Here is a 16160-nt window from a genome sequence, read left to right as displayed (position 1 = left end):
GTTTCTTTTTTTGTCTACTCCTGCTTGATGCCATTTAAATAAACGTAAATGATTTGAATCTCAGATTCATGAAATGAATGGGAAATTTGTCACAAGCCATCCAAATGTTTCCAGGGGTCCCCATTGGCATTATGAGAGAGTAAATGACTGTACTACTGTGTGTATATACTTGCGATGTTAGTGGTAGTGGCAATACGTGATGTTGGAAGTAGCTCAGAATTCGGCATCCGCCAAGGGAACTGAATGCCCCGCGTACCCACACCAATAATGATCACCGTGAAGTTCTTCTTCACCACCACCTGGACGGATGAAAGAATCGTCGTCGCACAAGATTACTCACACAAATCAGTCAAGAATAGCAAGACATCCGTTGTGGCTTTCCGAAATTTCTAGACCATCGTGATTTATTCATTTGGCATCCATCCCAATCATATGTTGACTTTGAAAAAGTTCCCCCAAGTTCTCAAGTGATCATTTCCAATCTCGGATGTCCAGCGATAAAAATCCACTGAAGTGTCCGTGACATTGAAGATCGCTCTCAATCGAGGATTGGCTGTGATGATGATAACGATGATGTAAGTAGAGCAGTCATGGTGTGTGTGTGTGTGTGCGTGTGTGTGGAGAATGGCAATCCAAGGCAAAATAAAATCGATGCCCTTTCTTTCTCGCTTGTCTTCTCAAATGTGAATGAAGTGTTATCATGAACGAGGGCTAACAAATCAATGCAAGAATCTTTTTCTCAGCAAAAAGTGACACGCTGCTCGAAATTTGTCTACAGTATATGAAAAATAACCACCCGGAAATCTCTCTCTCCCCAATTTTGTTTTCATTGGCACGATGGCTGACTCTTAGCTTCAAATAAATGGATCAACGAATTCGCACTCTGATCTCAGACTATCTCATTCAAGGCTTGGAGTACGATGAAAGGCTAAGGTGGAAATATTTATCATCGATTTCGAAACAAAATTTTTGGTATGCATTTTTTGACAGGCAACATGTACTATACAAACTGAAAATAAGATGAGGGATGCTACAGACTAAAATTGAGTTGTGTTTTTTGATATCTCAATCACATTTATATGGTTGTAAGTAGAGACTCAGAATATATTTAAGTTTTAGAGGCGAAATAGTTAAATGATATTTGCTCCCATAAAGGTACAAATTTTTTTTTATAAAAGTGTATAAAACATGCCAAATATTTAAGAAAAGTTCAAACGATTTGATTAAGAGTTATTAATTTTTTGTTTGTGGGATTTTGCCAAGAAACTGAACTAACAGACATGAAAATTAAGCTTCTGATGACCACTTAGGGTTTTGTGACTGATTTTCAGCTGAGTCAAAACGTTTTTAAAACGTAATTTTACTTACGATACCTTAATTAATAAAACTATCTTATCCACTGCCACATGCCTTGCTGAAGAAAAAATGGAAATTGCGTTTAAAAAGCGACCTTTTTAAATGGGTTATTTTTCTGCACTTTTATATTGATACACAATTCACCTGATACTGTATGACAAAATCTCAAATTAGCTGTTGTAGGCTATGCTTAAGCCAGTGTCTCAACTTTTAGAAATATGTCCTCCTTCCAAGGTTCTAGATTTCAAATACCATGAACCATTTAAACTCTTCCAATGATATTTTTTTGAGGGCTTGTTAACCGCTTTTATGAATATCATCTCTAGGCGTATAGTACATTATATCATTTGACCATTTACTTTGTATGATAGAGTTCTAAGCACGAACTAAGTTAACCTTTCAAAAAGGAGGGGTTTTCCAATTTGCTCTTCCCTCTGCTTTGCAAACATCTGGCTGATGAATAAACTTAGCCAAGATTTGGATAAATGTAATGTTAAGTCAAAAACCTTTGACATAGTTCAAATAGTAAAAAAAATTCTAGGAGCTAAGATCAGGATTGGAACAAAAAATGCAGCATTGGAGGTAGGGCTGAAAATGGGTACAAAGCAAATTACTCCTCCAAGCATCCAAGTTTAAGAATTATGTCAAGATGCATTGTTGATGTTCTTTGGTGCAAAAATTTGACCAAAAAGTGTCCAATTTTAGTCTTATTTGAAACCAAAACCGTTGATTTTGGGAAAATTTGGGAAAATCATCTGAATATTTAAAAATGCCCCAAAATGACAAAATATTGAACAACTTGATTAGATTTGATGGGAGTTTCTAGTTAAAAGTAACCAGTCTCGCGACAATCCAGCCCTAACCCTTTAAATGACCTTTTTTTAAGTTTTTTTAAAATGTTTTTTTATAAAATGTGATTTATTATAATTACTTCATTTTGAAATAAAACTCATTACAGTTACTATCAAATTGTAATTGAATTACATTCAATTTCGATTCAATTACTTTTTTTTCATAATATCTCTTTATGGCCAGTAGTAGAGATATTTGGCACCACTATGTTTAGGATTCTGCTCCATGAGCGCAAAGTTGGATGTGCATTGTAGCCCAGGGAGGTAAGTTCAAGTAAAGGAATAAATTGATAAACAAGATTAAATGAAGCAATTCAACATCAAGCATAAATCTAATGGATTTAAAGATGTACAACTTTTGGTTTTGCGGAAGGAAATGTATGGCAATTGAAATATCTCAATTACATCCCATCAAATGTAAATATTTACAATTACATGAAAATCTAATTGCAATTGTAATTACAAAACACATTTGCTAACTTGACATGATACATATGTCTGTTCCCTCACTTTGACTAAGTTAAAACTACAGATTTTGATGAGGATAAAACAATAAGCTCAGACCCTACTTTTGCATTGGATTTTTCTTTGATTTCAAATTTAGGTATAGGGCGTCAAATACATTAGAAAGCTGCTGAAGAGAACTTGATCCAAACCAAAGATTACGTGTGCATTGATTGAGTACACTGCAGACCTGTTGGGCAATTTCATTTCGTTATATATAATGCTTTGCGACGAGTTGATTGTGGCCGCGCAATGAGATTTCCAAAAAGATACAATGTGACTAGTTTGTCTCATTGTTCCCCTTTTTATGACAAGCTCTATTCAGAATTGACGTCCGATGTCTTGTGATGGTCGTTAGTCGTGTTCTTAAATAGATTCCCACTATATTGCGCCTTAAAAACGGCAAAAAATTGGCAGATATAAGTTAAAAATAACTCAGTATTTACTTCCACATTGATGGTTTGATCATTGGATCATATTCATCATTCAATTTCGAGTCGACTGAAGTCTAGCTATGATCTAATTAAATTTTGCATAGAATGGATAAAGTGAACAGGGTCACTTTTCATTGACACAAATACTACAATTTGCTAGCTTAACATGTTTTACACAATTTTGCAACCGAGAGTTGCAACAAAAATTTATCAAAAGTAAATGCGATGTACCCTTATGTACGTAGCTCTTGAATGGTCTGGTGTTCTTTAACAATTTTCATACAGTTTGCATAACTTAGAGTGATTTTTCACTCATTTGATGTAAGTGAATCAATATCTAAACCACAAACCTGTTCAGCATTTCAATCCCGGGTAAGGGCAAATTCCATTCGAAAAATAGGGGAAAATGCCATCCGAACATCAGGTGTTTCATAATAAGAAAAAAATACGCGAACATATCTTCTCGCTCCGTTGGAGTTGAAATATGCAGGCCACTAAAGTCAAAATAAACTAATACCTAGTAGGTTAAACTCAACCGTATTTAGGAGAGTTCTCATTAAAAATCGAACAACTTTTGTAAAGTTGACCACAACGATCAAATATTCATTCGAGCTCTTTCGATTTCAATCATTATTATCACTATTTAGTGGCAGTTCAACTTGACTGTTTGCTCTGTGGTCCTTTTTGTCTAAACCTTTCTCACGTTATTGGTATCTTTGCTGCCCATTTTGGGCTGTGTGATTATTCGCCGGATGTGCAGCAAGGTTCTGGCAGTCAAATTCTCACAAGACCTCGGAGCAAACTCAAGGCTCCAATTATTGTTTCAGATGATTCCACATTGGGAAGAACACGTCAATTACAGAAACACATCACCTACTTTAGACTTCTTTTACGTCGTCCACTAGAACTCAGTCACCTAATTAAGCTTTCATGTCGATGGCATATCCTCTCAACCAAACCCACCCCGAAACGACCATCTCCTTGAAGGCAAATTTGGCTTCCATGAACGAGTCAAAATAGAAAGCTAGCACCATGGGAAACCAACCTTGGGAGTGCTCGACTGGGATCCAGAACAACGCACAACACAACGCCCGTGGACGAGGATCACAGAGGGAACATGCATTCCCAAATACCTGGGACCGCTCTCCAGGGAGAAAGTCAGGCCGCATAACTCGTTCAGTATTGTTGGCCATTGCATGGATTGCTGTTTGGAGTGAACTTGTGGTCGGATCCCTGAGCTTGACCATTCGGGAAGATCAAATCCACACGAGTTTGGGCATCAGTGGACGACCTTGTCAGAGAGATTCTGATTGTCCTCAGGAGCAAGTGTGTGCCACAAGTGACGACTCGTCGAATTCCACCCAGGTAAATGAGACCAAAAAGCGACCAAAACGTACTTAGACGGGAAAACGAACGAGGCCTTATCAGGGAACTAATTCAAGGGAAGCAATTGGCGATCCTTGAATTTTTGACGAGTTTGCATATTTGCTCTCGACATCAGGAAATAGTCCAGCTTAGACCGCAAACTAGTTCGAGGTTTTTCCATGGAGCATAAGCAGCTCGGTTTTAGAGCGTTTCATTACTAACTGACTCTCAAATGCTACGCCTGTTGTGCTAAAATCAACATTGGAAATGCGTTTTTCCCTCGCAATGTCCGAAATGGAAATCAAAGTCGTATGGGATTGCCACCAATTGGCAACTTATATATTACATACCTTCTCACAATAAAATGTATGCTCATTGAAAAAAGAGCAAACGTTTCGTTTATTGGCAAGCACTGAAATCGAGTCAGAAGGGAAGATAAGTGATAAAACATTTCCGTTTCAGGGTGTTTCTTGGTGCATCTGTCCACGAGGCTACGTCCTGTGGAAGTGGTCTTGCCATCCCAAAGTTCTCCAATTAGGCGGATCTTGCATTTTTAGTGCGCAGTGTGAGGCACCTTTTAAGCACAATCATCGGATTTGTGATCCCTTGAGCAAACAGTGTGCCTGTGAATTTGGGTTTGTTCCTTCATCGGACGCCGAAACTTGTATCATGGTCAATCCCAGGGAAGTGACCTCAACTTCAGAGGCCAATCTGAAAATGGAGCTTATCAGGCAAATCAGGGAGGATCTGGAGACTCGTAATCACACCCGATCTAAACATGATGATGTTGTGTCAAGCGGAGAGGACACCTTGCATCCCAAACATTTGAATTCCGACCAAATTCACACTGTTCTTTACATAGGCCTTGCACTCTGTTGCGTTCTTTGCGTGGGAGCCATCAGCGCCCTCTACATGAAGTTCATGAAGAAGAAGCAAAACAATCAAGCCGCAATTCGTGGCCTCTTAGATCTCGTCTCTGGTAGTGATACCAATAGTGTGGTTGGAGGAGGGAGTTCGCCTGGATCGTTTGACTCCAATACGGGTGGCATATACCCGCATAGTTACATCATCCAGCCACCTACTTTGGGCAATGGGCACATTCAGTGTGTGGACTCCTCAATTATAAATCTGGACACCAGTCGCCGTCGCCAAAGTAAAATTTTATTGCCAGCCTTGGAGGAAGATCAAGTAGTCACTTATCCCGCTCCACATTTATCAATGCCAATTCTGCCCCCTATCCGAAATAAACCTAGGGAGCACAAAGGTGAAGACATTCGATTCATCGTCCCGCGACCCCGTGTGGATGGAGAAATAGAAACCCCTACCATTGCAGCCATCACTGAGAGCCTCAATGAGATTAACAATCGCAAATCCACTTATCAACGAATTATGACTGAATCGGCTGCTTCATTCCCCGTGGTGGACTCGCCCCCGCCAATCCCTGAAGAGCCTCACCTATGAACCACTAGATGGCGACACCAAAACTAGAAGGTCGCTGTTCACGCTTCAAAACTCGTGCAATCACAAACATTCTCAAAAGAAACTAGTCCACAGGGCTAGACTCCAACCCAAAACCATGTTACATTATCTCTGTCATATGATCCAACATCTCACTCTTAGTCAATCAATTGGATTCAAAATTCAAATACACCTCTGTTCCAACCAGCTGAGAGTTTCTGCCACAGCTTGATTTCGAACGTCCTCGATCTCCAAGATGAGATGATGTTTGGCATTGGGAAACATAATGATTTGCTTATCTTGGGCCTTGGCACGGGCGTGTAGATCCTCGGAGCCTCGTGGCATACACAACGTGTCCAATTTGCCATGCATTGTTAGGAACGGAATATCAATCTCCGACAAGGCACTCCCGACGATCTGAAACAAAGGGTTGCCATTCTAGAGCACGAGAATTTCCATTCTGCAATGGGTCGTGGTCACCTTCAGAGATTCCAACATGGCCAGCGCAGTGCCAACCTTGATTCCTTGATTGTATCTCAAGGGATCGTCTCTCAATTGCTGTTGCGTATCCAAGTCTGAAGTCACGGCATCCAAGGGTATTTGCTCGGTAGGGAACTCAGGGACAATGAGATTTGCGAGTTGCGCCAACATGAACTTGGGAAAAGTAATGGTCTCGTCATTGACCTTGATAAGGGGTCCCTCGAGCACCATGCCGCGGAAAAATCCTCCATTTTGAAGGATGGCTCTGTGAAGGAACGCACTTGTCCTTGAGCATGGCCATTTCTTTTACGCCTTCTCATTGAACCATGTACTCGTATTAGTTTACCTTAAAGCCACATTGCCTCCCATGGAATGGCCATAGATGAAGCAAGGAACTCCCTGATTGTCCATTTTGATCCGGCTCACATGAGACATGACATGGGAGACCAATGTGTCAAAAGTCTGTATGTATCCACGAGAGCCCTCACTCAAACCATGACCCAGGTGATCGTGTCCAAAAACCAAGTATCCATGCTCTGCCAATAGCATTCCCAGCTCATTGTACCACTCCAAATGCTCACCCAAGCCATGGCTTACGAAAATCAAGGCCTTCAATGGTGAATGATAAAGATGAATTGTTTGGGAAAGCACTTTGACTTTGCGGCTTTTACCTACCTTCAATCCATAGGATAATGGAGGCTTCCAATATCTGGCATGCACCTTGTAACCATCGGGCATCGACAAATAACATTTTTCCACAGTCACTTTGTTTTCGTCTGCTTGAACATTTCCAAAATCGACAGATTCTTTCATATCAAGTTGGTTCGGCATGGATTCCTTGTCGTCCAAAGCCTCCGGATCTAATATGACATTACTTTTGGGATCAAATTTAAGATCACCGGACATAGTACTCATTCAATCTGAAATTTTCTTCGTTGTTCGTTCGCCCCAACTGTCACTCAATTGTACAAATGCAACAATCTGACATAATTCTCGGCTCAGGACAAGTCAGATAACAGGTTCCAAAGTTCAGGGAATTGATGAATAGAAGACACTTCTCGTTGTTGTTAAGCCGAGGATGCTTGTAATTTTTCCTCGAAGCAATATTTATGTGAGAACAGTTCAAATTGAGCATTCCCTTGTGCTTAAAATGTAAGATCCATCTATCCCTGAAAACATAAAGGGGACCACTTTTGACTACTCTTATGTCAAACACCTTGGGCTACTAATACGTTGGAACGTTACTTCTCTTCCCCTAGGTATTTTGTCCAACTGACCTCTTGATCAAATAATGTTTACTATGTGTCTTATTTATTAGAGCTTCAAACAAAGGCAAACTCATATGGTATTGAAGTACTCAATGAACTTCAGTTTCAAACAAGTTTAGTATTCACGGTCGATCAGAATTATGATTTAATTATTGAGGAAGGTAGAAGTAACATAATATATTAACTGGCTATAGAAAGAAAAAAAAGGACCAACACACGGCAAGCAACTACAAATCCGGAACTTCCGAAAAAAGCCTAGGGCACGCAGGAGCAAAATATATATTGACAACGCGACATATCCTTGCTTTTGATCAAGAAGCAACAAACAGAGGAACAGATGTTCTACAATGAGGCTGTCACATTACCAATTAACTCTTTTTATTCAAGCAGATGAAACTTCACTTTACAACTCACATACAGTGAGCCGAGGTTGCGCGAGTTTCATAAACGCCGGTTCCGTACTTTAAAGGTGACCACCTCCGTCTCCTCCTCTCTAATAACCATTGAGATAAGTCATTCTTGAATCAGTCCACTTGAAAAAGCATGAGCCAATCTTCAAGTCCAATATTTCTGCAATGTTTCATGACCATATTTGCCATCAAAGTACGTTTTTCTATGCTAAGAGAATCACATTTCCGAGCTTATCGTGACCCTTATTTTTCAAGCGTAGTAGGCGTAGAGGGGCTTTATTTTGAGTTGGTAAGACCAAGAGCTTGTTTTCTCTTTCTGCTCTACAGCTTTGTAGTAGGGCGGTAGTAGTAGTGGTACTACTGTACTAATAGTACTAGTAGAAGTAGTAGAAGGGCTACGTACTAGGAGCATGTATTCAGCTACAACTACTCTACCTGTTAACCGTGATTTTCATTGGTACGGAGAACAACTGGCCTAACTCCCCCCCGGAAGGCTGGCCAGAGTGCTATCTTACCATTCCATTTTAACCTTCAACTTCTACGGGTTACCATAAAGCTGAAGCAAAAATCGACACCATGTTAACACATGAACAAAAAATCCAAATGGTTAAACAGATTAGCCGTAATAAGGAAATTCTTTTTGCCCGCAGCAATCCTTGTGTGAGCAAAAAGGATAAATGTGATATCTGGGAGTTCATTCGACAGGATCTATTGAGAATGGGGGCAGACGTTAAGGACTATTCGCATTTACGGGACAATGAGTGGCCTAACATGAAACGGGCAGCCTTGAAACGACTTCAGGATGCGGCCAGGGATGGCGTGCCATTTGTGCCCAAATCAGTATTAGACGAGGTGGCACTGGAAATTGTGGGCCCTGCGGCCGTCAGTGAGAAGTTGAAAGGCCACATTGACATGTCGGATAGCTACAAACGCGCCCTGATCTCTGAGGCATTTGCCACCAACAATCAGGAGGACGAAATTGGGGAGGGATTTGATTGTTCCACCATGCTCCAATGCAACCTTGAGGACCCGATTACAGCTGCTCAGGAGCCCATCAGCGCCGAACCCACAGAGGGCGGGGAGATCCACCATCCGGAATCGAGGCTCGCCAATGACCCCGAAGATCTGGATTCAGAATTTGTCAGAACCATGAAGAAGAAGCGTCTGGAAATGGAGAATCAATTGCTCGAGCTGGACATTGAAACCGCTCAAGTCAAGTTGGCTCGTGCCAGTATGGAACAGAAGAAATTGGAACTAGAGATAGAACAGAAACGAGAAGAACTGCAGAAAACCCGCGAAGAAAGGGTTCTTATCAAGTTGCAGCAACGCCAGATCAAGATGAAACTTGGACTCGCAGAGTCCAACGGTGACGATGAGGATGGAGAGGAGTTGGTCAGAAAGAAGCCTAAATTAGTCAATGGAAGTGGATAGATTGTCTCATAGAGAATTCCATCAACGACTTAGCTCTGGCCCAATAACAAAAAAAATGATCTGCTTACATCTATACTTATATACACCCTTACCAAACTGGTTTACAAAGTAAGCCAACTGTATAACAAACCGTTAACCTTCCATGCTCAAATTGGAAGCACATGATGTCTCTTTATGAATAATAAAAACACACTAGCCATTGTAGTATGTACACGACGATTTGACTGTTTTTTTGTGTGTGTAACAAATAATTGCCCCGCTTTCAATGAATGTACCTCTGGACGAAAATTAAAGTTCATTTTTTCATTACGAACTGAAAGTAATCGATATCAAATTCCCTCCAAAATTGCGTTAGTTATGATTTGGCAAAGTTCATTCAACTTATAAAAAGTCACTTAATCTGGTCATCGGTTTGACTACTATGGCGGTTCTCAGACTCTCAGAGTTCTACCCATCTGGAGTATTCATGTTGCCCTAGAAACGATTTCGTTACCATCCCGTTCCTTTTTCAAGAAAATTCCAATGTCCTTGCAACCAGAGACTCAGAAAAATGTAAAGGTTTTAGATGTGAGGTATTTTTAAATACCCTACCTGAGAAAGGGTAAAATATCATGTGATCAAAATGCATACCAATAAAGCATTGAAATTAGGCTACTTATGTGAGAATAATAAATGAAGTCATTTGACGGTTACTGAAAATTGTCATTTTTGAAACGCTTGTAATAAATCTTCAAACAAGAGGCAAAGAAAATGATCAGTCCACCACTCAGATTTTTTGAAATCGATTTTTGTGGTGAGCCAAATCGGAGTTGTAACCTAAACTAATTCATGATACCTTCGCCAATAAAATCATCGTATTTATCATAAAAGTAATGTTGAGAATAGCCTAGGTGTCTTGGGTTAAAACCACGGTGCCGGATGTTACCCTTTTCATTCAAGGGCTAGCCAGATCCACCAAGTCTAATTCGTTGGTGGATCAAATATTATATGAATGTAAAAATCAAGTAATATTAATGCCTCTTTCCGTCTTGAACTGCTGGTGATCCCGCTCCCAGCAGGTGCAAGGAAGTCCGCAAAAAACAAAAAAACATTTTTGGGAATGGCGTTAAAGAGGGGGCTTCGTTAAATGGATTTCTATTTTGTACTTTTGTAACAAAAGAGAGTAAGTAAAGTCCCGTTTTGTTGGAACAAAAAGTGTATCCTCTCTTCTTTCTCGGGCTCCTTCATTGGGCAATTGGCATCCTTCAAATATTAGTAAGGATTATGCAGGCATTGATCAAGTAGAATATTTCAAGTCAGGCATGGACAAGTTTTTGACGACAAGTCCTAACCAAAACTATAACATTATTCTTGACAGGGTGTAATTTCCCAGACTCAATGGAACAAAATGAAGTTTACTCACCCTGGTATGAGAATGCATCAAATTTCAAACAATTATTCCAATCTTTGATGATATTGATGCTCAATGCTGAACCATGCTGGCAAGAAAAAGTCAAACTGAAAGATTGTTTGAAACGAAAAATGTCAATTTTGCAGTAACTTGATCAAAAGATAACCGAAGTTTCAAAAATGGCAAAGTATTTAGAGTCAATCGACATTTTTTCCCCTTAATAGTTTCATCTCCCTATGTACTGTACATATATGAAATTTTTTAAAGAAATTTTATATCTTACACATTGACACATGGCACGACATAAAAGATCATGTTTGATACGAATATCTATTAATTCACTCAATTTCTTGGAAGTCTTTACTTTTTACAGTCATGAAATTTAAAACAATCTGGGTTGACGCCTGATTTTGATTGCTATGGCATTTGAGTGAGTGGCAAATGAAATTGGATTGTACTGATTTCAAGGTCGCAGATTAGAACCTCTTTTAACCGAACTGGGTATTTAGATTTCTTTGGAACTATGATGTTGCATTGCTTTGTTAACTAGAGTGAAAAAATCATGATGTTTGGACTGAATCAGGTTAAATTTCATCACGTGATCCTTAATCTTTGTCTAGTAGATGGACAAAGTGTGGTTGATCCTCGAAGAGGGCAGGAGGCATCATCTCGATGATCTCGATCAAGTGATTTGAGCACTTATCCCGGTAGCCATGATATAAATTGGCCTTTAAGACGAACCGAATGGCTGAAGGGAGATTCCTGAGAGCATATTTTGATGTTTTGGTAGATGCTAAGACAAATCGAGTGCATAAACTTGACGACAACGTTTGAGTACAATTTACACAATCAATGTTGGTGGATGGTTTCTTCCAATCCATTAACTCCTTTCCGATCGAGGATTTTTGCTCCATTACACGATTATTTATGGGCTCTTTAAAACCCTGCCTTGTTCTTGAAATTCGTCCAGTTTGGAAGAAGAGTCTAAGATTAAAACATGAAAGAAGTTTTCGTGTTTGCGCTTCTTGTCGCCTACTTGCCATTAAATGAAGGTCAAGATTTAACCGATTTGGAAACTGTCAATGGGCTCGAGGAAACGTGAGAAGCCTTCTAATCATAAGGAGTAAATTAAAAAAATCAACTTACTTGCTATAATTCAATTGCTTATTTAGTGAGTCTTTCCGATGTGGCGTATTTTTCTCCGGCAAGAACAAGGGCGACAAACCAAGAATGAAGATCTTCATTATTCCAAAACGCTTTGAGACCAGCTGCCCAGCTAAAAACCCCAAGGAATATGAAAAGTATTGCGGTGACTTGGTAAGACGTTCATTTACATTTACTCGTACAATGCTTCCAACGAATTATCATACAAGTTGAGAGTGTAATTATGAGCTTGATCAACTCTTCTGTCCACACTTTAAACATTCCGAAACTGAAGTCAATACATTATAATTTTCAGTTCAATAAAGTCAAGTCTAAAATCACCTGGAGAACTCCGAGCAAGAAACGATCTGGGTTTAACGTTGGTGATGATTTGTGTGCTTTGGTCAAAAAGGAGGCCGGTATTCGGAAATTGCCCAATAAGAGATTCCCTCGAGGACTTGAGGTAAATCAAACAAATTTTTACTCCAACGCCGCACAATCTGCACGTGTTATCCCTCATTGCTTAGGTTGGATTTTATTACAACTATTGTTCTGACATCACGTGGTACGACACCGGAAACAGGATCAAAACCAACCTTTGTTGTGATACCAATCAAAGATACGTGGATTGTTGAACCAAATGACAAAACCTGTACATCAAGCAATAAAGTAAAAGGAGCACAGTACATTCTTTTACGGAGAGTTATGTTCAGGCATCCTTCATTCCTTGTTCAGACAAGTACGAATGACACCAATGATCCCTAAGCTTGAGTAAACTTGTGTCGGTAACCGATGGCCCACATGTTGCCTCCAGAAACTTGTGGGCTTGAGATCTATCAATGACGAGTGCAGATATTGGATATTAGCGCCAATTTGTTTTGGTTTGGTTTTCATGGACCTTTCTAACTGCTACAGGAAATGTAATACTCGGTACTTTTAAAATGAAAGGTTTTACTTTGTATATTTTCTTCGTTTATTTTTTACGGACTTTTCCAACCGCTAGATGGAATCCTCAGTACTATTATGATGAATATTTTGTCTATCTTGTACCTTTTAAACTCTTTATATGATATTTGGTCTACTTACTATGTTTCATATTTGCTCGGAACCCATACTGAATAGGAGGAAGGACATCATGGACTTCAAGAAATTCTACAACTTTGAGCTTCATGATCTTCTCAAACACCTTCGCAATATTCGAAGTGAGAGAAATCGGCCTGTAATTACTGGGGAGCGACTTATCTCCCCCTTTAAAAATTGGAACAACATGAGCTAACTTTAGTGAAGCTGGAAACTTGCCCTGATCCAAGATGCAACTCATTAAGTACGAGAAAACAGGAGCAAAAACCTGTGAGCATCTCTTCAGAAACCGGGATATCACCCCATCAGGGCCAGGGGGGCTCGAGAGTCTCAAGTCCCTGATGGCCTCTAAAGCATCTTGATCTGTGACTACAAGATCATCTAAAAGCTCAACTTGACTGACCATGTCAATCCCAACAGACTCATCTTAGAGCAATGAGCTGTTGCTTCTGAACTCAGTGGGGTTGAAAACACATTAGAGAACTGATCTCCAAGTATGTTAGCCATAGTCTCTACATTACTAATGACTTTCCCATCGACCTCAAAAGGCCCTACAGGGTGTTTCATCTTTCCCTTAGAGTTTGGATGAGAGAAAAATGCCTTCAGATTCGACCTGACCTCCTAAACCTCTCTACTCTCCTATTTCAACTAATCATTCTAGATGGAGACCTCAATTCTACCGGGAATCAAAGCCAACTCTCTTTGAAGGCTAGCGGCAATTGTGGAATTCAATTTGCTTTGTAGTCTTTTTGCTAGTTCGTGACTCTTTTTGAACAAAACCTTCCAAAATTTCGGAATTTTTGTCCACAGCTCACCTTTGGGAACACATTTAGGGATAACTGGAGAGGAGAAAACTTTCTCAAAAACTGAAATTAATTCTTCTATGGCTTTATCTAGGCTAGGTTCTCTTTTCAGAATTGAAACCATGCCGAGTTCTAACCTTTCAAGAATTTGAAGCATGACACTTGTGGACTTGCGAATTAAGTAAATGCGAAAGATTAAGACAAATCGTTCAAAGGCCTCTTTTTTTAAGGCTCGTACTTCGGAGTTAGAGGCTTGGATATTAGCCAGTACGAAAATGCACTCGCCAAAGTGGTAAGAGAATGCTCATTCTTGGTAAGGTCCAAGAGTCAACTCAGAGATATGATTGTTTAAAAAGCCCGCCTCAGGTGTGTTAAAATTGTGTGTTCCAATTTGAGGGTTACAATGTAGTTATTCTTAAAGTTCCGCATTTCCCTCGTTTTCCCCATGGGAATTCCTACTCTACGTGAAGTATGGTTTACGTTCTGCACTTCAGAGGGCGCTTTGTAAGTCAGCCTTTACCAAATATAGGGCCTATCAGGCCGGACCATCTACATTGAATTATGATGCGTTTGAGTTGTTTTTTGGCTAATTCTACTAAAATCTTTTGTATAATTAGTGACCCAGGTCACATAATGGCTAGAAAAGAAATCGTGTTCATAGCATGTCACGAGTAGTTTGATTATCAATCTACCGTGCCTTTTCCCCATTTCGTGTGGGCTGTATGACGTTGGAAGTAGGGGTTGTTATTAAAAGATTCAGAAATTCCTTTAGTTATCAATAACGAAGCTAAGCAAAGAGGCAGTCGAGAGTCTTTACAGGTATCGTATGATACAATAGCATTCAACACGTGCCAATATCGCCTCGAAAATATATCCAAAACATTAAAAATTAATAGGGTCCACAACAAGATCATAACTCGCCTTTATTTTGGTCATTGCGACTTGTTCATCTAACACTCTTCAACAAATTTATTTACACATTCATACTATAGTAACCAATAATTTGGACGTGGAACGTGAAGGGGTGTTCCAATTTGAGGGGCCAATTACGATACTTTAAGAGTGTCAGTATGTGGGATGAGGGTGCTACTGTCAAAAAATAGATAGGGAACAACGACCTACGTCTTGAATGATTACTATCACAGGGGATTCAAGGAATATCAAGTTCCACCGAAAACAGGTCGTGAGGGAAAATAAAGGTTGACTTTGAGCAATTCGAGTGTTTAAGAGCCACAAATGGGCATCTCTTTGTAGTTCGAAGGACAAAGAGTTGACCAGTGGCCACGGATTGATTCAGAGACAAAGTGACAGGCTTGCTTTTACTGGGATGGTAATAACGGAGTAGAGATTGAAGGATTCTTCTTCTTGCTCTGGGCAGTGGCATGATTACTAAGGTAAGCATTCCTGATTGGTTTTGATATCTTCTTATGAAACTACTGACTGAAGAACCGAGAGTTATTTACAAATGGGCTGCCAAGCAGGATACAGGACCTCCAAAACAGATTGAGGGTTTCAGGATCCACTTCTTCATTCCCACTCGCTCACGTACATTTGTCGACCTGGGGGCCCATGGGCGTGACGAAATCGAGTTGGTAAGGGGAGTCTGCCATAAATGTGGGAGTAATCCGACTCATAATCTGGAAAAAAATTATTCGCGTTAACATTGGATTTGCTCTAGGGCAATTAGATTCAGTGCTAACTAGTAAACCATCACCTGTGCAAGCATTTATTGAAGGTAATATGACCCTAAAAATACAAATAACCCTGACTGGCGAATAAAGAAATCGGTTAGAGCACATGACGTGGTAGAGGGGTTAGTGTGTTTCAGCTCTCTCCCATGAGTGGTGTTGCCAAACGTGGATGGTGGGTGGATTTTCTTACCAAGAACTGAATGGTGATGCCAATCCTCAGCAGTGGGAGAGGTTGCGTGAGAAACTAGATAATTCGCAGGGGGTGATTTAGTTTTCCTTTTGCCAATAGGATTCCCATTCAGACACAGCTATGCAAAGAACAAGTGAGGTGAGACGTGAGGGACTCAGGGAAGACATGGGTGGAAACACTACGGTCGATTAATTTCAACACAATATATTCACACGCACAGACAGCTAGGTATATCAAGCAATTTTAGTCCCCATTCTCGGATGCAAATCAATTTTTGGTGCAAGGTGATTTGTGCAAGGTCGTGGC

General features: G+C 40.0%; 4 protein-coding genes across 11 annotated transcripts in view; 2 read left to right on the top strand and 2 right to left on the bottom strand.

The window, feature by feature from the left end:
* Nucleotides 1-121: 121 nt before the first annotated feature.
* LOC131883291 (uncharacterized) lies at nucleotides 122-6679 on the top strand. Its single transcript, XM_059230726.1, has 3 exons — nucleotides 122-575; nucleotides 3973-4510; nucleotides 4973-6679. Exons 2-3 carry the CDS (start codon nucleotides 4178-4180, stop codon nucleotides 5969-5971), a joined length of 1332 nt encoding a protein of 443 aa, XP_059086709.1. The 5' UTR covers nucleotides 122-575; nucleotides 3973-4177; the 3' UTR covers nucleotides 5972-6679.
* On the bottom strand, nucleotides 6068-8156 carry LOC131883292 (monoglyceride lipase-like). Of its 3 annotated transcripts, XM_059230729.1 has the most exons (6): nucleotides 8082-8156; nucleotides 7324-7617; nucleotides 7124-7224; nucleotides 6795-7057; nucleotides 6449-6713; nucleotides 6068-6385 (listed from the first exon to the last, which is right to left on the bottom strand). In XM_059230729.1, exons 2-6 carry the CDS (start codon nucleotides 7361-7363, stop codon nucleotides 6152-6154), a joined length of 903 nt encoding a protein of 300 aa, XP_059086712.1. In that variant the 5' UTR covers nucleotides 7364-7617; nucleotides 8082-8156; the 3' UTR covers nucleotides 6068-6151. The 3 variants fall into 3 exon arrangements, with proteins under 3 accessions (XP_059086712.1, XP_059086710.1, XP_059086711.1); XM_059230727.1 differs by having other exon boundaries at nucleotides 7124-7617; nucleotides 8082-8155; XM_059230728.1 differs by lacking the exon at nucleotides 8082-8156 and having other exon boundaries at nucleotides 7124-7714.
* A 3734-nt stretch (nucleotides 8157-11890) lies between these two features.
* LOC131883457 (uncharacterized) lies at nucleotides 11891-12776 on the top strand. Its single transcript, XM_059230932.1, has 4 exons — nucleotides 11891-12045; nucleotides 12120-12264; nucleotides 12407-12553; nucleotides 12618-12776. The coding sequence occupies exons 1-4, from the start codon at nucleotides 11945-11947 to the stop codon at nucleotides 12723-12725; spliced, it is 501 nt and encodes a 166-aa protein (XP_059086915.1). The 5' UTR covers nucleotides 11891-11944; the 3' UTR covers nucleotides 12726-12776.
* Nucleotides 12777-14877: 2101 nt separating this feature from the next.
* LOC131883244 (uncharacterized) overlaps nucleotides 14878-16160 on the bottom strand; it is a 74966-nt gene continuing 73683 nt past the window's right edge. For 5 of the 6 annotated variants that reach the window (XM_059230678.1, XM_059230674.1, XM_059230675.1 and 2 more), the window contains one exon: nucleotides 14878-15610. In XM_059230678.1, the coding sequence (XP_059086661.1) occupies nucleotides 15501-15610 (110 nt within the window). In that variant the 3' untranslated portion in view covers nucleotides 14878-15500. Of the gene's footprint in view, nucleotides 15611-15854; nucleotides 15973-16160 lie in introns of all 6 variants that reach the window. The other variant, XR_009373600.1, reaches the window with a different exon arrangement.

This window comes from Tigriopus californicus, chromosome 7, assembly GCF_007210705.1.
Source record: "Tigriopus californicus strain San Diego chromosome 7, Tcal_SD_v2.1, whole genome shotgun sequence".
Taxonomy (NCBI): Eukaryota; Metazoa; Arthropoda; class Copepoda; order Harpacticoida; family Harpacticidae; genus Tigriopus; species Tigriopus californicus.
Note: the sequence above shows the minus strand (reverse complement) of the source record. Positions and strands in the feature narration are given on the sequence as shown.